The sequence below is a fragment of the Muntiacus reevesi genome, chromosome 3, assembly GCF_963930625.1.
Source record: "Muntiacus reevesi chromosome 3, mMunRee1.1, whole genome shotgun sequence".
NCBI classification, from domain to species: domain Eukaryota; kingdom Metazoa; phylum Chordata; class Mammalia; order Artiodactyla; family Cervidae; genus Muntiacus; species Muntiacus reevesi.
This window is the reverse complement of record NC_089251.1, coordinates 244,521,736-244,543,310: the sequence shown is the minus strand read 5'-3', so window position 1 is coordinate 244,543,310 and position 21,575 is coordinate 244,521,736. Positions and strand designations below refer to the sequence as shown.

At 38.6% G+C, this 21,575-nt stretch overlaps 1 protein-coding gene across 9 annotated transcripts in view; it reads right to left on the bottom strand.

Moving 5' to 3' along the window:
* Positions 1-5,915: 5,915 nt before the first annotated feature.
* Positions 5,916-21,575, bottom strand: part of ERICH2 (glutamate rich 2) — a 35,388-nt gene continuing 19,728 nt past the window's right edge. For 7 of the 9 annotated variants that reach the window (XM_065927898.1, XM_065927900.1, XM_065927902.1 and 4 more), the window contains 4 exons: positions 17,303-17,487; positions 13,049-13,106; positions 6,229-6,300; positions 5,916-6,059 (listed from right to left, as the gene is read on the bottom strand). In XM_065927898.1, coding sequence (XP_065783970.1) covers positions 5,941-6,059; positions 6,229-6,300; positions 13,049-13,106; positions 17,303-17,487 — 434 coding nt within the window. In that variant the 3' untranslated portion in view covers positions 5,916-5,940. Of the gene's footprint in view, positions 6,060-6,228; positions 6,301-13,048; positions 13,107-17,302; positions 17,488-21,107; positions 21,254-21,575 lie in introns of all 9 variants that reach the window. The other 2 variants (XM_065927905.1, XM_065927906.1) reach the window with 1 other exon arrangement.

The following is a 21,575-nucleotide window of genomic DNA, read 5'->3' as shown; positions in this document are numbered from 1 at the left end:
AAACTAGTAGCAAGTGGGATGGAAGTACCATAATTAGCTTAGATTTATCACCTAGGTTGAAAAGGATGGAGGGGGAATCAACCAGTGCCTGCTATAGGCTGTCTCCTGGTGCAAAAGGGTACATTTGAACAAGGCTACTGTTAGGGAAATTAAATAAATAGCCTTGTTTAGGCTTCAGAGACAAAGTAGAACAGGCCTCTGACCTTGCTTCCAACCTGCCTGGACACAGCCCGGAGTGCCCTGACTGCCGGCTGTGAGTGTAAGACTTACAGCACCACAGATAAGACAGGGGACAAATCTTGAGATTGTTGAGCCCTTGCAGGAGCTCTGGCCAACCAAGCCCCAGGCTTAACATTCCAAGCTTTTTAAGACAAAACAAACAGCATTAATACAAAAAGAGCTGAAATTTGCTCACAGACTGATGACGGTATCAGTTTGCCTCCTGGAATTATAAGTGGGAACCCTGAACTGCAATCTTTGAAGTCTCAGCCACAGAGCGGCACGTGCCGCCTGGGACCTTTTGCCAATTGGGACTCCAGATGTGTTGTGACACATGACTTCCAGCACTGTTTGAGTTTGGATGTTGGTCAAAACCCAGGTTGGTGATGTATCCTCTGCTGTTTCTAGTTCTCTTTTCTTTTAATGTTAGTATTTTGAAAGTAAGCTAGATAATTGTCTAACAAATAATGGCATTATTCATTTGTATAGAACAAGTGGCTTATTCTTTGAACAAATTCTTTGAACCTGAGATGAAAGTGAAAACTTCCGGCACAGTAGCTACCCAAGCCCATCTCGTTTCCCAGTGTTTCACTTCACAAGCCTCTCCAACTCTGGCACACCCACCCCACCCCAGCCCAGCATTATAACTTACATCCCATGTCAGCTGGGTAGTTTATTAGGAAACCCAATCAGAGAGACCTCTGTCCTCCTTAGACTGGTCTTGGAGGCCACATCTTACCTGCCTCTTATGCGTTCTCAAAACCTCCCAATATAGGACACTTGCCTAGAACCCCAAAGCATTTCAAGTGGATCCAGGCTTTCCTTCACATCTGGCATCATGAGCCCTGGTTAAATGCTCCCCACTACCCACCCCTACCTGTCCAAGATCAACATTCCAGGCAAATAATCAAAATCACATATACCTTAAATTAACCAAGGGAAAAAACACACTTCAGTTAAAGGGAATGTAGGTTATCATCTTGTATAATATATGGTTGATCCTTGAACATCATGGGTGCTGACTGACTATGCAGCCAAAAATTCGAGTATAACTAATAATTGGCCTTCTGGATCTGTGGTTTGGCATCCACAAGTTCTGACTTCACATTTGGATGCTGGGGCAGTTGTCCAGATGGAACCTACTGCCACACACTAACGTGATGTCATATGCATTCTCCAAGGCATTAGATGGTCTTTACTTCATTAGTTATTCCCCTTTCTTCAATCTGTCCCTCTCTACTGGAATCTTAGGGAGGAAAGTACAGTGGAGGGTAGGGCATTAAATGATTGTAAAATGATCGGGATTTGGAATACCTGATGCTCTTCCTTTCCAATCCACTCCAGTCTATTCTCTGTGCTTCATATAATTTTTTTTTTAAATGGAGATCCTTAGGAAGAAACACATTTCACATCAACATCAAGGACATACACACAAAAACTCTGAACAAAAAAATTTCTGAACAAAACTAATTCCCATATACTCTTTTGCAATGTGTGTATTTTATGTATTTAAGAAACCCAGATATTTTTGACTCACTATAGTGATTTCATAACTGACTGATGGATCATCACCTGTAGTTTGAGAACATGTTTTTCTATCTGGCTACTAGAATGCTTTTTCCAAAATACAGTCATTATTTTCTTTAAAATCCCTCAATGGCCTCCCACTACTTTAACGATAGAGTTCAAACTTTAACATGGCTTGTAAGATCCTCCATTCCCCAGCCCCTTTATTACTATAGCTTCATCTGTCTTGGCTCTAACTGGTCCATTTTCCTGTTGCAATCCAACCATGCTTACTTGCTCTCTGGACTCAGATGTATCTACTAACAGAACGCTCTTCCCCGCATCCTCTCCTTGTAGCTAGTTTCTCCTCATTCTATCTTTTCAGCTTAGACTCCACATCCCTCTGAATGCTTTCCCTGGACACCTGGCCCGGGTTAGGTGCCCCTCCTGTGTTCTCCTTTAGCACTCTGGCCTTCCTCAATGCCAGTGTCTGTCACCCTGCATTTCAACTACACCAGTACTCTTTAAAAGCAGGGACCAGGTTTTGTTCTCCATAGAAGACATAGTAGGCTTTCAGTAAATACTGATTGAATAAATAAATGAAATTATATTTCATTTATTTCCATCTTAAGTGCATTGAGTGGATATTCTTGTACATCTGCAAGCTGTTGATTTTCTGGGTTCTCTCCCACCACTGTAATTTTCTGAAGAAGGCACAGGTCTGGAACTGAACTGTCTTCATAGACACCGCTTGTGTGCTGATTCACTGACAGTTTAGCTATGTGTGAAGCAACATGAAACACTGGGTTCAAGATTCACTAGATCTCTCATACTGAAACATAACCTAGCATCTCATAGTCTTAATTTCCTCGTCTGAATTCCAGTACCCCAGTTAACATTTTAAGCTTATTCTTCTTCTTCAAAAAAGAGAGAAGATGACAAATGAAAGAAGGCAGGCGTGGATGAAGCGCTGCACTGGGCCTGTGGCACCTGTGTTCACACACACACCTGCATGTGGCAGGGGTCCACGGCTCAGTGCAAGCGCTCTTCACCCCTATTTACCTGAGTTCTTTGTGATCCTGTAAGACTTATATAAGAGTTTAATAACTTTATAATCACGTTGGATTTTTAAGACAAACTAAAGAATTCTGATTCTCAGCTTGACCTTCCTCCTCAGGAAGAGACTTTTTGTGCTCTATAAATTGAATATATCTATTTGAAGTGTTGTAAGGGTTAATACTTTACTTCTAATTATGGTAGAATTGAAAACTGGTATATCTCTACTATGTTAAAGGGATTTATTGTAATATATGATTGCTTTTTTTTAATCAACAGGATTCAATTCATATTTATATTATTTCTTCATTCTTCAATTATCATGAAACCACTCCAGTTATATTTTTGGTTATTATTTTACTACTCAGGGAAAAAATGAACAAAATAATTCTTTTTCCCGCAGTTTTATTTTTTGAAACCATAGCAGTTAACTTATTTTGGTGTATCTCACCTGTCACCATTTTACAACTGGCTTTCTTAGTTTTTAAAATAAACATTTTTAATTGGAGCTCAAGGTAATTGAAGAAATTTATTTAGCCTCTAAAATACCCAGTATAATAGAGAAAGTTTATTTGGCTTCCAAAATATCCAGCCACCACTTAAGCCTCCACTGTACTTTTGGTTAAAAAGTATTTTTGTTAATTGATTCCCACTGTGTGAAATTCACATACAGGATTTCCACAGATACCAGGTTTGAGGGAAAAAATGGCAGTATTAAAGAATAGTTTTTAAATATGAAGGTAAGGGATTTCCCTGGTGGTCCAGTGGTTAGGGGAGAAGGCAGTGGCAACCCACTCCAGTAGTCTTGCCTGGAAAATCCCATGGATGAAGGAGCCTGGTAGGCTGTAGTCCATGGGGACGCTAAGAGTCGGACACAACTGAGCGACTTCACTTTCACTTTTCACTTTCATGCATTGGAGAAGGAAATGGCAACCCACTCCAGTGTTCTTGCCTGGAGAATCCCAGGGATGGGGGAGCCTGGTGGGCCGCCATCTGTGGGGTCGCACAGAGTCGGACACGACTGACGCGACTTAGCAGTAGCGGCAGTTAACATTTACCCTTGGATACACCCAGCATCCCAAATTCAATTTGTGTAACCAAAAGGGAAAATATAATAACATGCTCTTAGGACTGAGAAGCCAGTGAATTAAATAATATAAAAATGCTTATATAAAATAATACAAAAAATACTTTGCAGATTATGTTTAGCTATTATATTATTTAGCTACCACATTCAGATGTGCATGCCTATGTCAGGTTATGCCAACACCCTGAATTACACTGAGTAAGGAGTGGAAGTAGGATGAAGACTATGGATAAAGGGTACATAGCCATAAATATGGATTATTCTGCATGATCAAAAATTCTTAGATTTAGCTATAATATGACCTATGATATCATGACTTTTTATTCAGAGAGCTTCTTCCTCAGAACCTTCCTGGCCTTTTAAAACTAAAATTTTACCAGTGTAATTCATTTAGTCTGCAATATCAGTTTTAGGATACTTAAAAAACCTCTTATGGGGAGAACTCCAAAGTCAGGTAAGTGGCATTAGATTGACACATGCTTAGTTAGTCAGTCATGTCCAAATCTTTGCAACTCCTTGTACTGTAGCCTGTCAGGCTCCTCTGTCCATGGAATTCTCCAGGCAAGAATACTGGAGTGGGTTGCCATGCCCTCCTCCAGGGGATTCGAACCCAGGTCTCCTGCATTGCAGGCATTCTTTACTGTCTGAGCCACCAAGGAAGCCCTGATCGACATATGGTGGTGGTTATAGGAGGAATAACAAACAACCTACAAATGAAAAGAACAAGCAGTTCTTGTGGTCTCTGTCAGCCAGCCCTGCGGTGCTATCCAACTAGTTATGCAACTAGATGATTATACATACCTGTCTTTACTTCTTTCAGACAGTTCTATAAAAATGGTGCAGCAGGATTTCTTCCTCTGAATGTTAGCATGCTACAAAATGCCCAAAGAATGAATTATGCTTCAAGCATTTTGGATATGACATGATATTGTGCTGATATAAGAATAAAAACTCAAACTGCCTAGCCCCAAATCAGATGGGCACACTCAAAACAAATTATTTAGGAATATTTTCCTCATTTTTACCTCAGTTACCTTATAACCTAGTTCGAAGGTGGCAGAAATTCATCAAGGAATACAGAATCAGAAAAATAATGTAACAGATACATAAAAGTGTAATAAAATCTTATAAATGTTTTAAGAAAGAATATAAACGTTGTCCTTCACTTTCAGTTCACTCATTCACTTGGTATACGCATCCCGTTATTTTCCAGGCACCTGTCCAGTTGCTAGTGATATAATGGTAAAAAAGACAAAGTCCTGCTTATGTGGAGGTTACATTTTCTGACAAGAAGGGAAAAGATAAAAAGAACAAGTTGGGGGAGGGATAAATTGGAAGTTTGGGATTGACATATATATACACTACTGTATTTAAAACTGATAACCAACAAAAACCTACTGCATAAACACAGTGAACTCCGCTCAATACTCCGTAATAACCTAAATGGGAAAAGAACTAAAAAACAAATAGGTATATGAATCTGAATAACTGAATCACTTTGCTGTACACCTAAAACAACATTGCAAATCAAATATACTCTAGTACAAATAAAAACTCAAAAAAAGCAAATAAGAATTTCAGGTACTGATACATGCTGTAAAGAACATGAAATAAGTGATATAAATAAAACCGCCTGGACATGGTAGGGACTAGGAGTATGCTTCTGGAGTCATAATGTTCGTATAAGAATCAAGGCTCTACTGATCAACAGGGATATGATGCTGGGCAAATGATCCACCCTCTATGTGCCTCAGTTTTCTCATCTGTCAAATGGGGACAATGATAGTGTTCTTCGCATGGTTTTGTTGGATTCAACAAATTAATGTGTATACAACAGTACCTGGCACATTGTTAGTGCTTTTAAGTGTTTTCAATGACTATTTCCGTTTCTGAGTAGCTCACATTGAGTTGAAATCTAACTATTAAGAAGGAGCTCAACCTAATATGGATAAATTAAAGGAACGCTATGCCAAATAAAGAACAATTAGACTGAAATGCAGCTCTCTTCTTTATATTTCCACAGTATACAGTAATGAACATACATGAAGATTAAACTATAGCAGCAACTGTCGTCACCCATCCTCACACTCATCAGAGCTTTCTTCGCTTGGATCCTCAGTGCTCCCTCCTTCACTCTCACTATTGTCGTCTTCACTCTCGTCATCCTCTTCCTCAAGATTTTGTGCTTTCTCTGCCACAGAAAGGAAGAGACTTGTTTAAAATATTTCTTAATATTTCTACCCTGAAAAATCATAATCCTCCTTGTTTCCCCCTCCATCAAGAGAGACATAGTTTTAGAATGTGAGAACTGAGCTGAGGGGCAAAGCAGTGGTACAAAGAACATATTTTTACTGGCATACCCATCAGCAGCATTTCTTCAATCAGTGAGAAAAACTCCTTGGCCTCAGGATTTTCTGGTTCATAGATTAGGACTGCAAATGGACAACAAAATGCGTGTTATTAACATTCAAAGTGCTTCAGCAAACAACCTCTTCAGTATGAGACTGAAACTGTCAATCAGTTAAGTGAAAATGCACAAAGCAAAAACACCCACAATTATACCACAGGAACATCCAAGCGCAGAGAAAATGCTCTACTTATCTTAGGTACTTTGCAAGGGAAATAATCCTCATTATATTTTCTACCACCTGTCCAAAAAATGCAACCTCCATCACTGTGAGACATCCCTCAAAGGCGTTAGCCATGCTGTTTCTTGACTATAATCATTCCCCAAACAAGGTACAAATCCTGTAATAAATACATGGAGACTTTGCTAATGACACCCAGTCATCACCTACTTACACTATTCTCACCTCTTCCTAGGATCCATTGTTTTTAAGTGCTATTTATTCCTTTTTGCTGATCCTTTATGTGAATGTGTCCTCTCCTTTGGACTAAATCAATAGAATTTTTAAGGCCTGTTGGTATGTTACCAATGTCCTAGAAGCCAGAAAGCTTTATACCTTTTGTTTCAGAGTTTTCTACACTAGTTAACTTATTTTTTCAGATTCTGCTCTACAAATCTCTCTCTGCCGTGATTACCTGCCTTGAGGCGTATTCATTATTCTGCATCAGCCACTGAATGCTGTGACTTCTGTGTAATATCTTGATGGCCCCCAGGGGGCACTGAAACATCAAGTGTGCTATTTGTCTGGCTAAGAGTGAGAATTGTGGGATGGTTCAACTAGGCCCCTGTGGCTCAGAGGACCTCACCCCATGTGACTTTCATCCTGACACACTAAGCCAATGTCTTTATTTTCTAAACCGCTAACATAACAATGTGCTGTCAGTCTGGGTCAGCATGAGTGTGTGCCTGCTCAGAACCTGCTTTTAAGGGTTCTATGGGTATTTATACATGTTTTAAGGCTTTAATAAAAGTGACTTTTTACACATTTTAACTTGAACTAAAACATGCTTATCATTAGCAGTCTAAATCTTTCTCTGAGGTTAAGCCTCTTCCTAGAGCAGAGTTTCTCCAACTTGCTCCTTGAGACACTAGTTTCTTAAGATGTTAATATGTATGTGGGAAACTAGGTTAAATGAAGTTAATCAAAGCTTACAGTAAGGAGCAACTGCAGGATTTTACACAGCCATTAATATGCTCAGAACTAGTATGTATCTTACAGAGAAGAGAATATGGCTTCCCTAATTTATTATTCCCCTGGAATCCTTCTTGGTGGAATATTTATTAAGCAATCTTGAACTAATATTCCCTGGAACACAACTTAGAAAATTTCATGCTGGAGTTAGGATTATTCCATGGGAAGAGAGTATGGGATCAGCTATTTTCATGGTTTAACAAAAACTGCTGGCAGTTGTCAATTTTCAGAGTGAGGGTAAGTATCTTCTTTGAAACTCAGCCCTGTAATATCCGTCCCAGTGGTGGTGGGTTAGTTGCTAAGTTATGTCCAACTCTTGTGATCCCATGGACTGTAGCCTACCAGGTTCTTCCGTCCATGGGATTTTCCAGGCAAGAATACTGGAATGGATTGCCATTTCCTCCTCCAGGGGTTCTTCCTGACCAGGGATCGAACCCAGGTCTCCAGCATTGCAGGAGATTCTTTATCACTGAGCCACCAGGGATGCCCCCCTATTCATCCTAGGTGATAAATAAAAAACTCTTTTTTACTTTTTGACAGGTCACTAGGGTTTGTAAAAAGGCAAGAGAAGCCCTTAGCACATGCCATTGGGGTTGTTTTCCAACCTGGGCCCATAAGCAGAGGCCAGTACGGACCCTGAGGAAAGACTGTCAGATGAGAATCCTGGTTCTGCCACTGTCTAGCTGGGTCACCTTGGGGAAAGTATTTAATGTCTCTGTACCTCAGTTCCCTTATCTATAGTAACACTACTGATCACATCAGGATATCTGATGAATAAAGGAGATAATACAGACAAAGTACTTAGTTTAGTCCTTGCTGCATGGTAAGTACTGAATAAATGTTGATTATTAGTTTTCCTGGAGTGACTCTGGGCCTGGTGAAAGGCTTGGTTCCTTCCTAAATGTGCAGCGGATGCTCCCTTCCAGCTGAAGGGCTGGGGCAGGGAGCTGGGGCTGGGGGTGGGGCAAACTCTGAGTTCCATGGGGCTCTAAGGCCCTCAGATGACAGGTGATTTTAGGGTAGACAGGACGCTGGTCTTGTTCACTGTTGCAACTCTAAGAGAGTACTTGACAGAGCGGGAGACCTCAAAACATTAAAAAAATAATGAATAAATGAATATAGATGACTGAGTAGGAAGCAGTCTTTTATGCCTTGATAAAATTATACCCCAAGAAAGGGTGATTTAGTTTACTGAAAAAGAAATAGAAAACTTTATAGAAACCCTCTTTTGAAGCTATGTCTGTTTTTGTGTTAGATGCATAATGATGAGAACCATTTTGGTTTTCAGGCCATTATTCTTAAACATTTAAAAGTATTATAATTGATGAAACAGGTCTTCCAGGCTTATATGTTATTTTTGTAGAATCTCAGACTGCCTGTGAGCAGAAGTGTTGGCACCCTGAGATGACTCAGCTGAAAGTAAAGAGACCAAGAAATGGGAAAACTGACAGGAAATCTCACAGTCAATCATGAGATGAACTAAGAAAAGTACCTGGTATTCCTGACTTTTAGTCTCATTTCAAAACCACTTTTCCAAGCCTTCACCAGCAAAAGTTTTAGAAGAGTAGATAAAAAAGAAAAGAAACCATTTGCACCTGGGATGCAGGGTGGGAAGCCCTGCACCCAAGTAAAGATACAAATGACCATACCATGATTGCATGGCAAGGAAATATACCAGGAACTGGAGGCTGTTCAAGACAGTGAATTTGTAAGACACCTCTGAAGGGACAAAGATGTATTATTTCATATAAATTAGTTGCCTTAGACACAAATAAAAATACATATTGGTCAATATATAGGAGCCATTTCAATCCAATTGATTCACAAAAGCACCTCTTTTTCAAGTCTCTGCCTGCTTGACCAGAAATATAAGCTTATTATTCAAATGAAGAAATGGAAATATAGCAAGAAATCTTAGGCTCTCAAGTCAGACTTAGGATCTAGCTTTACCATTGGGAAGCAGTGTGACTTTGGGTAAATCAATGCTCCATGCTACCTTCACTTTCCTCATTAGTAAAATAGGGTTAATCCTATCTGCCCCACATAACTGCTGTAAGAATTAAAAACTGTATGCAAGAATGTTCCTATAGTAGGTGCTCAATACATACATATATAAAAACATAAAAAGTAAATACATAATCTATGTTTACATGAGTAAATTTACAAACATGAATATATATACATAGAGAAAGGTGGATTGTTCTGTGGAAATGTTAGAAGATGGGGGGACAAAAGAATATCTATGCTGTAGAGAGCAGACCTGTGGTTACCAAGGGGGAGAGGGGGTGAGGGAGGGACAGGATGGGAGTTTGGGGTTAGTAGATGCAAACTATTATATACAAAATGGATAGACAACACGGTCCTAGTGTATAGCACAGGGGACAATATTCAATATCATGTGATAAATTTTAGAAAATAATATCTATGCTCTAAGAATTTATATATAATATTTTTGGGTGCATGCTAGATGAAAAAAATTTGTTCTATTCCTCTGAACACAGAGAGGGACTTTAGGCAGCCCTCAGCCAAGGGTTCCTATTGGCATCCAAGAAACAGCACTTTCTTTTCCGTGAGACAGTCTACAACTCTCCCTTCTTCCTTCAGTCTGCCTGGCTTTGCACAACCTGGGCTTCTCTCATTTCACGTCCTTGTCTGGCAATCTGCATCAGGGGTAGACAATTTTACTTTTTACTCCCTGTGCTCTACCCCCATTCTCTGGGCCCTTTTGCCCACATTTCCCTCTTCTTCCTCTTGAGAGCAATTCTTTCTCATCTGGCTCCCTGGAAAATAGTGCCTATCTTAGGACCCTCCATAGCATCCTTTCCTAGAATTTAACCCTCAGTTGTAGAGGCACCACTATTTGCCATGGGTAGAAAAGAGTAAACAGTATTACTGAATGAGTCAGTCAGTAAGGGTGCAAACCACACCAAACCACATCTGATGTCAACCCCAGAAGTGTTTAGAGCACTTTAGAAGGTATGGTCTGATTTCTGCTTTCTCTCCAGCTCCCAGCATACTGTCTGGTACAGAGTTAGTGCTCAATGTATATTGGCTGGAAGAAAGGAAGGGAGGGAGTTTTTAACGGAATATAATCCCATTAAGATAGATCAGTTTGAACTTTTTCATCTTCACCTGGCACCTAATGCATGTGCACTGCATTTACTGAGGCCCATAAGCATTTTATTGAGCACCTACTGTTTACATTGTGGAGCTAACAGCCAAGACTCACTGACAAATGTGGTCATGTCAGTGTCTATATTTCATAAGCTTCAGCCAGAGGCTTTTCTAAAATAACTGATAGTTATAAAAACAAAAGTAATATACACATTTTCCTACAATTAGACTCCCCAAGAAAAACTCAGAGAATTGGGAGCCAGAGCTAGAGCATCACTCCTTTCTGTACCGGCCACACAGAGAAAAAAGGCAGTTGTGGGTAAAGGAGGCTTGGGTTCCGGCTCCAGCTCTGTCACTTGCTCCCTGAGCGGGGCTACACATGCCGCTTAACCTCTCTGCTGCGGTTTCATTAGTTATAAAAAGGGAGGACTGGACATGATTCTCTAAGGATTCTTTCGGATTGGAAATTCTATGTTTGTGGGCCACCAAAAATAGTTTTGATCAAACTATTTTATTTGATGGTTCTAAAGGTCAAAAGTGCCTGAAAGGATTAAACAAGGCAAATTATTCTGGATATAAAATAGGTAGTGTTAATGTACTTAAGAAATCAATTTTAAAAGTTAGCTTAGTACTTAGGAAGTACTGTATCCACAGTGGGGACTCTGTGAGGCAGGGAAGAGTAGACCCCACTTCCCTACACCACATTGTCACTAAAAGATTTTACCCATAAAACAGGTCTACAATAGTTAATATTTCAAGACCTGACATTAATAAAGTTTAATAGTAGAATTGTCATTTTCTCCTTTAAAATAACTAAGACTAACAAAGAGAAAAAGATGGGTAAAATAGTTGAAAAGATTATGGATTTTGACAGAGACTTGGAATCTTTCTCAACCATAGATGGACTTTCTAAAACTGGAAAATGAGATCCTTGAAATGAAGAATTCACTGTATAGTTTTAACAGCACTCTGGACACAGCAAAAGATAGGATACACTAACTTAAAAACAGGTCAACAGAAAATATACAAACTAAAGCATAGAAATAAAAGGAAATGGAAAAAACAGAGTATAAGACACATGTGGGACACCAAGGAAAAAAATCTAATTTGTGTGTAACTGGAGACCCAGGAATAGAAGAAAGGGACAGAATATGGCAGAAGTGATCTTTGAAAATTAATGGCCAAGAAATCCTCAAAGCTGATGAAAACATCATCCCACAGAGTTAAGAAACTCAGCAAATCTCCCAAACCTCTCTTTATTTAAATACAAAGAAAACCACCACCATTTTGAACATCGAGTCAAACTACTAAAACCCAGGTAGAAAAGTAAGGTGGTTCATATCATTTACCTACTCATAAGTATCCAGTGGTTTCTCTGCTCACTCAGAGAGAAAGCCAAGGTCCTTAAGCTGTAGAAAGATGCTCTGCAGTCTGCATGGTCCCTGACCTGTTAGCTCTCTGACCTCATCTCCTATCACACGTCCCCTGGCTTAATCTGCTCCGGTTCTGCTGCCTTCCTTGCTGTTCTCGGTCAGGCACGCTCATCTATCGGATATTTGCTATTAGTCCTGACTGGAACACACTTTCTTCAGATGACAGGACTCATTTCCACAACTTTTCCAAGGGTTTTCCCCTAGTCTTGCAGTGAGCCTTCCTGGACCGTCTTACTTAAAACTGCTTTGCTTCCTCCCAGAGCTTTCTACTTCTTCCCTTTTCCTGCATAGCACCTATTATCTATGACATGATAATTAAATGTTTGTTGTCTGTCACTAGATTAAGTGTGGGATTATTTGCCCAATGCCTAAACAGCGGCACTGGCACACAATTTTTAAAATTTTTATTAAGGTTTCCCCAGTGGCTCAGTGGTAAAGCATCCACTTGCAATTCAGAAACATAGGAGACGTGGGTTCGATCCCTGGGTCAGGAAGATCCCCTAGAGGAGGAAATGGCAACCCACTACAGTATTCTCGCCTGAAAAATCCCATGGACAGAGGAGCGTGGCAGGTAGGTAACTCAAATATTTGTGGAATAACTGCATGCTAAGGAAGGCTTGTGAAGTTGCTCAGTCGTGTCCGACTCTTTGCGACCCCATGGACTGTAGCCCACCAGGCTCCTCCGTTCATGGGGTCACAAAGAGTCAGACACGACTGAGCGACTTCACTTCTAAGGAAGGCTTGTTTTACTACATGACATTTCTTTGAAACTAAAGACATATGTTACTAACCCATTGTCATGAAGCTAATGATTTTGACATACCTTCTAATGGCATCCTTGTCAGTTTATCCCACTCAAAGTTACTCTAGAATTCTAACTTAAATTAGTCCTTATACCAATTTTTACTATCAAGGATTCACCAAGACACTATAAGGGAATTCACTAGCTATATGATAATCAAACCATCTTACATATTAGGGAGTGTATTTAGAAAAAAGAGAAGACTGGGAAAAGAGAAGTATTTTGTACTTACTCATCTGACATAATTTTTTTGCCAGATGGTAGTCGTGGCCCATTTCTGCTCTCAGGAACTGGAAAACATTAAGAAATTCTTCAGCTGTGCAGTTTTACAGAGAATTTAAATGTCAGTTATAAACTCCCTAGAAAATATTCCATTAATGATTAACTCTTTTGCTTTTAACTTTTACACATGTTTTTCCAGGAGTGAGTCTGTAATCGATCAGTTAGTGAAGAATATTTAAGCACTTCTAGTGGCAGGGCCACAGAGCAAGTATCTCACCTCTGTTTTGCCACAGCCACACTGTGCACACACTATCGAACAATCTGAGAATACTTTGATTCAACTGGCAAAGACACGAACACTTTAATATCCCTTACGTTCAGATACAGCTTTTATTAGTCCATAATTATATGTATGCATAATTATATGCATAATTATTAGTCCATAAAAGTGAACTTAGTCCATAATTATATGACAATACAATTATGTATTTTCAATATTTTCCAATATTGATTGTTCTTATCCCATCTGTTTTTCCTTTTACTATTTTATTGTATTTTGGTATAAAGTAACATACTAAAAATTTTTTTTTAATTGAAGGGTAATTACTTTACAGAATTTTGTGGTTTTCTGTCATACATTGAAAAGAATCAGCCATAGGTACATCCATGTCCCTCCCTCCCAGGCTTCCCTCCCATATCCCTCCCCACCCGACCCTTCAGCCTGTCACAGAGCCCCTGTTTGAGTTTCCTGAGTAATACAGCAAATTCCCATTGGCTATCTGTTTTACATATAGTATTGTAAATTTTTATGTTACTCTCTCAATACATCTCCCCTTCTCCCTCCTCTCCTCCTACCTCGTCCATAAGTCTATTTTCTATGTCTGTTTCTCCATTGCTGCTCTGAAAATAAATTCATCAGTGTCATCTCTTCAGATTCCATATATATGTGTCAGTATATGATATTTATATTTTGCTTTCTGACTTCTTTACTCTGTATAATAGGCTCTAGTTTTGTCCATCTCATTAGAAGATTCAAATGTGTTCTTTTTATGGCTGAGTAGTATTCCATTGTATATATGTTCCACAGCTTCTTTACCCATTCATCTGTCAATGGACATCTAGGTTGCTTCCATGTTCTAGCTATTGTAAACAGTGCTGCAGTGAACACTGGGGTACATGTGTCTTTTTCAGTTTTGATTTCCTCAGGATATATGCCTAGGAGTGGGATTGCTGGGTCATATGGTGGTTTTATTCCCAGCTTTTTAAGGAGTCTTACCATACCGTCTTCCGTAGTGGCTCTATTAGTTTACATTCCCACCAGCAATGCAAGACTGTTCCCTTTTCTCCACACCCTCTCCAGCATTTATTATGTGTAGACTTTTTGGTGATGGCCATTCTGACTGGCGTGAGGTGGTATCTCACTGTAGTTTTGATTTGTATTTCTCTGATAATGAGTGATTTTGAGCATCTCTTCATGTGCCTGTTAGCCATCTGTATGTCTTTTTTGGAGAAATGTCTCCTCAGGTCCCTTTCCCACTTTGATTGCTTGCTTTTCTGATATTGAGTTGTATAAGCCGCTTGTATATTTTGGAAATTAATTCTTTATCAGTTGTTTCACTTGCTATTATTTTCTCCCATTCTGAGGGTTGTCTTTTCACTTCGTTTGTAGTTTCCTTTGCTGTGCAAAAGCTTTTAAGTTTAATTAGGTTCCACCTGTTTAGTTTTGCTTTTATTTCCATTACTCTAGAAGGTGGGTCATAGAAGATCTTGCTTTATGTCACTGAGTGTTCTGCCTATGTTCTTCTCTAACAGTTTAATAGTTTCTGGTCTTACATTTAGGTCTAACCCATTTTGAATTTATCTTTGTGTATGGTGTTAGGTAGGGATGTAATTTCATTCTTTTGCACGGAGCTCTCCAGTTTTCCCAGCACCACTTATTGAAGAGGCTGTCTTTGCCCCATTGTATATTCTTGCCTCTTTTGTCAAAAATAAGTTACCCATAGGTGTGTGCGTTTATCTCTGGGACCTCTATCTCGTTCCATTGGTCTGTATTTCTGTTTTTGTAACACATATTTTTCTATGTGTTATAAAATTTTTTTCTTATTTATTGGGGTATAGTTGCTTTACAATGTTAAACAAACTGCTGTACAACAAACTGAATCAGTTAAATGTATACATATATCCCCTTCCTCTTGGACCGCCCTCCACCTCTTCATCCCATCCCACCCCATCCCTCTAGGTCACCACAGAGCACCGGGATGAGCTGTGTGTGCTGTCCAGTAGGTTCCCACTAGCCATCTGTCTTATGCATGGTAGTATGTATATGTCAATTCCAGCCTCCCAATTCACCCCAACGCCTCTTCCTCACTGTGTCCACAGGTCCGTTCTCTGCATCTGCAGCTCTATTCCTGCCCTGCAAATAGGTTCATCTGTTGCATGTAGGAAATTTAAATGCTAAATAAACACACCCTGTCCCCAATTAAACAGCATCTGTATTTTTGCCATCCAGAGAATTTTTTTTCTAGATAATTTTATTTATCTTTGGGGGCTGTGTTGGGTCTTTGTTGCTACATGAGCTTTTCTCTAGTTGTAGTGTATGGAGGCTACTCTCTAGCTGCGGTGCGCGGGCTTCTCATTGCGACAGCTCTTGTTGGCTGGTCACAGGCTCTAGAGAGCGCGGGCCTCAGTAGTTGTGGCACGTGGGCTAAGTAATTTCGGCACATGGACTCTAGAGCACAGCCTCAAGAGTTGTGGTGCACGGGCTTAGCTGCTCTGTGGCATGTGGGATCTTCCTGGACCAGGGATTGAACCCGTGTCTCCTGCAACAGCAGATGGCTTCTTTATCACTAAGCCACCAGGGAAGCCCACAGAGATGTTTGTTTTAAACATCTCCATGTACCTCATTTTAGTATTTTTTTTCCATAAAGGAACACATATATATTTACAAAAACTAAAATTATTCAGTAACATAAAAAATATACCACATATCATGATCATCTTCTCCCCATGGAATTAAACATTATTACATATTTTTTTACTTACTTAGATTCCCTAATTGACCAATCTTCCATTATTATTTGGATAGCTTTTATTTAAAAAAAAGGACACTAGACTTGGGGGACTGTTCTTGCTTACGTGTGACATTCTGAACTATTTACATGTACACTAGGCTTACATGTAGGAATTCATTTGGTAAACAAATCAAGAAGGCAATCCTGGCATAGGAAACAGCATTGGCAAAACATAGGAAACAGCAAAAGCATGGAGGCCTGAAACGTCACATGCAAAAACTGTTCACAAATGTTTACTGATAATTCTATGGAGGACAAAACAGTTTTACCTCACATGTTGTGGTATCAGAGTCTAACTTTTATTAATATTACACAACTTCACGTATACAGGAAGAACTTCGTAACAGTGAGTTTTCATTTCCCCCCTTCTCATCCTTTGTATTATTGTTGTCACATGTTTTACTTGTACATAGTGGGTCCCTTGCTTTATCTGGGCTATAATTATACGTATGTTAGACCACCCAATAGTCTCCCCAAAGTCACTAATGGCCCTTTTTTTCCCTATGTATTTTATTTGAGAAATTTCTAAGGCTATGTGTTCAAGTTCATGGTTTCTTCTCTGCTGTTACAATCTGTCCCCCTTCTTACACCCTCTGTACATGTGTGATATACACATACAATGCTATGTCCTATGCCAGGAATGCCATTTTGTTTACCAAATGAGTTCCTACATGTCCCTCCTCCTTTCACTTTCTAAGATTCCGCTCTTGTCTTTTCCTCTTAATCCTTCCTTTACCCCCTGTTTCTCCTGCTTCATTTCTCAATTACAGGACTCCCTGTTCCCAGAGAATTTTATGAACATCTCTACTGGCACAATATTATAAATTGCATTAGATAACATAGTATTTGTTAGTTCTCAAGGGTAAAGACATGTCTTTCTTATTTATCTCTAAATATCCCAAGTAACTAGCATGGTACCCAGTAAGTAGTAAGTTTTTCTAAAAGAGGTTTTTGGACAGTTTTATGACAAAACTTCTCTTATTCCTGTTTCTGGCTTTACCAGAATAATCTGAGTCACTGCCAGAATATTCTCTCATCTCTACCCTCATGAAAGTAGTAACAAAGATGAGTAATCAGGTAAGCATCTGTGTGTGGGCAAGGATATTTTAACTATTTTTTTAGTTTTCAAGGCTATATACTATTTAGCTATTTTAATATTTTTCAGTTTTTTGAGTTATAGAAGCAAAACTTACTTCTGTCATTAACTCTAATGGGGCATGAGTATCCTTATTAGGGTTGCTGTCTTCCTCCTTATCTTCATCACTGGTATCCTCACCTTCATCATCTGTTGATTCAGACAACTTATCGTCGATATCCTCAGGACAATGTTCTTTATTTTTCTCCTGCTCTGCAATGACTACATTTTTGCTCATTTCACCTAAAACAATATATATAATTTAGTAAATACTGAAACATATTCATAAATTTAAAATGGTCACTCCTAAATTATAATGTAGCAAGTGCACATGTGTTCTCCTGTCCTGGATTTTTTTTTTTCATGACTAAACAGCACTGCAATAAACTTACCTGATTTCCATTTCCCCAAAAAGGTAAAAAAACTGCTAAGTGAAAGAGGAAAATATACAAACTGATAATACTGAGCTGATGTTAGTGTTAACTGTTTGGTGCTTGAAACTATAATAAATGGAAACAGTTTTGTTTATAAAGAATATTATAAGAATATTATAAGAAAAAAATTATCTTTTATCCATAGAAATATATTTCTTAAATTATTCTTATAGGAATATAAATGTAAAATAAAGAGCTTGGGAAGTAAAAGTAAGACTAGAGAGGCTGAAAAGTAATTCTTCTTAGGCAGATAGTCACTGTGCGGATACTTGAGAATAAAAATTGTCCCTCTCCCTGGACATACACATACACACACACACACACAAATCAGATATATGTGAAGTGTTCTAGATATGACCAGAGGTTACATAACATTACTGATGATTTTTCTTAATGTCAACTCATAGATAACTGAAAAATAAAACATAAGCACTACTCTGACTACCCATTCAATGTGTGGCGCTATACTGAGCCCCACAAACACTAAAATGTACATCATTGATCTCAGGGTACTCACTCACTCTCTAACTGGGGAGTCAGAAACATAATGGATAACTGTAAAACAATATGGCAGTCCAGTGAGAGAGACGTGTACCAGGTACATGAGACAACACAGGAGAGAGGAGACACCCATTCCGGTCTGAATGGATCAGTTTTTCCAAGGAGAGGGGACAGCAGGAGCCAGGACACAAACAATGCGTAACAATTTGATGTGCTTATTATGGGTCAGAGTTGAGGCTGAAATGGTGACAGATGTGGCCGGAGGGGTACAAGCTGGATAATGGATTCTAGTGGGCCAGGAGTCTTGGAGTTAGAACTTTATCCTAAGAATGAAGGGGCTAGTCATGAAAGATTTAAGTAGGGAAGCAAGTATGATCAATTTTTAATTTCTGAAGGAACTCTTGGAGAGCAGGGTAGAAACTGTATTTGAGGGCAGACCAAAAAAAAAAAAAAAAAAGACAAAGAGAGCAGGGAGAGAGGTGGTTAGGAAGAAAAAACACCCCACCTTTAAAAAGTCCAGGTAACATTCTGGAAGGGGAATGAGATGGGGAAACCATAAAATCGTTCAGTCTTTTGTCATAACCCTCAGAAAGGCTGTGACAAAGTGAAACACCTTCACATTTTCTCAAGGCTTATGGGAGTCAGAGATGTTTGAAGGTTCCAGGATTCTGTATGGATTCCCAGCAGTAACTTTACTGAATAAAACTGTGGAAGAGGGAACTTGCGGAGTCCAACCTCTTACTTTGTTTCTTTATTTTGCATTCAGAGGCCCTGTGGGCTGTTAAAAAGCCAGCTCAAAATGAATTCTAATAATGGGAATTTTCTAAGCAGTTTTCAGACTGCATTTACTGACAACTCACAATAGCACTTGCTGTTTGACTACAAATATGCCAAAAGACAGCAAAAACTAGAAAATATTATTCTCAGGAACAAAATCCAAAAACGGACTCAATGGTTGTGTATATAAGTGTGTATGTGTTGCTCTTCGTCTAAATTGGGGAAGACAATCTTACATATTGGTTAAGAAGAAGGTTTGTTTCCTGAAATTCATTAGCTAATTAAATTATGCTTATTCTTAGAAAATACATGTTGACTTAGGGTAAAGGATCATGAGATCTTTACCCCTTAAATCAACAGTTGCTTGAATATGAAGGGTTACTGGAGTATTTATACTATTTCTGCTCATTTTCTATAAGCTGAAATATTTCAAAAGAAAACATTTTAAAAAAAGTTCAGGTAAAAAAGATGGTTGATAGCACACTGTTAAAACAGGGATAACGAAGGAGAGATATTAGAGAAATATTTAAGAGGTAAAATCTCCATGGCAGACATTTTCCGAATTTTAGTAATTCTTATAACACTTTATCCATTTTGCCATATGAAAGTAAGCTATACTATTTACTTAGTATCTTTTTTTAATCTACCTTTTTAACTTAGGAATTTTGCTAGATCATAAAAATTATTGGGAAGAAGTGGTTAAGATTCCGTACTGCCAATGCAGAGAGCACAGGGTGGAATCCTGGTCAGAAAAGTAAGATCCCACATGTCATGCTGTATGACCAAAAGATAACAAAAGTAAATAAAAAATTTTAAAAATTATACCCAAAATTGACAGAGGTATTAATAAAAGATAGATCACAGCAAATATTATGTCATTACTCTTCTGAATACTACATACTAAATTATTTAATTCTGTCAACATCTCAATGAGGTATGTACTGTATCTATCCCATTTGTAGATGAAACTGAGAGACAGGAGACAGGTTAAATAACTCACCCAACTTACCACCACTAATTAAGGTAGATCTGGGAGTCAGTTTGCCTCCAGAGTCCATATTCTTAACCACGTTCTTACTTTTTTTCTAATACACATTAAAATATACTACTATTGTAAAAAGTTTACCCTGTGTTTCCTAAAATTATCTCTTTGGGAAACACTAGTGAGCTTGCCAACTCTTGCTCTGCAGATGAATTTCACAGTTTCAACCTGAATTTGTGCTACATCATCCCCTGCTTTTAGAATTCTGAGTGTGTGGGAAGCCTTGTGCGATGTCTTCTTTGATGGGGTGTGGCCATGAGCTCCTTTAAATATGTAGAAACACTGCTGTTAGAAGGAAGAAAATAAGGAAACCCAGGAAAGGTTGACAGAAGACAATGTTAAGAAAAATCAGGTTCTGTCCCTCCAAAGAAAAAGTTGGGAAAACTCCTCATTCCAAGCAAAAGATAACATCCTCAAAAGAGATACCCAGAGTGTGATGCCTGGGCTGTTCAGGCCATCTACCTGTTTCCTTTACAGTCTCTGCCGGCTCACAACCACTCTAACCTTACAGTGTGTACCCAGCCTGTTCACAGACTCAACACACTGGTGTCATCAGAGATGGTCATAACAGGGAATTAAGAACTTCATGTGATGTCACAGGGGCTCATTGAATTCACAAACACTGAGGATCAAAAGAGAGGCTCCCTGATCCCCAGATTGAACGTAGTCCTCCCTCTGCCATTTACATTATAGTACCCAGCCCAACCTGTCTTTATTTTATTTGTTTGTATTATTATTATTTAATAGTTGGCTGTCTATGTGAACCTCATAGCGGCAAGCATCTTTCCTTTTGATAACTATTATACCCACAGCTTCCAAACAAGTGTCTGGCACTCAGTAAACCACTGTTGAATGACTGGAACTTGTTATTGCTTTCACAAGTATTTCAATCCATTCTAAGCTTTAATATTCTATCGTTATCATTTTATGTAATATACACCCCTGGATCACACCTGACTGCATATCAGAATCATCCCATACATGAGTTTGAAAAATTACTGATTCCTAAGACCTGCCCCAGACTTACAAGTTGTCAACATCCCAAAGGTCCTAAAGAAGGAAGGCTGAAATAGAAGCTACAGTTACTCAAATAAAATAAAAGTTATTACCTGTGCTTTCTTTTAAGAAGGAAGATGACCATAGCTTAGATTGTAGATTTGTTTCTATTTCTTTGTTTGAAATACTCTTTGAAGATATGCTATTTTTAGTATTTGAAGAGATTTTATTTTCAATATTTTTTGAAGAGACTTCCTTCCTAGATGTTAAAGTATATAGTTAAAAAATACTTTTCTAGGTTACAATTCTGTTAAAGGTTCTATATGGGTTCATACATAAACACACATTTAATATAAACATACAGTATATCAATAATAAATAGCTAAAATGCAGTATCTTCTTTGTGGAAAAGCATTAAAAATAAGTTTTACTAATGTTTAAAATTCTGTTTCTACTGGGCATTTATCATCATGTAATGATTCTTAGAATCTTTTCAGAGTTAACATAGAATATATAAGCAATCCATTATATGAATGTCCCTGGCATATCATTATGATATGGTGAGATAAAACTATTTAAGG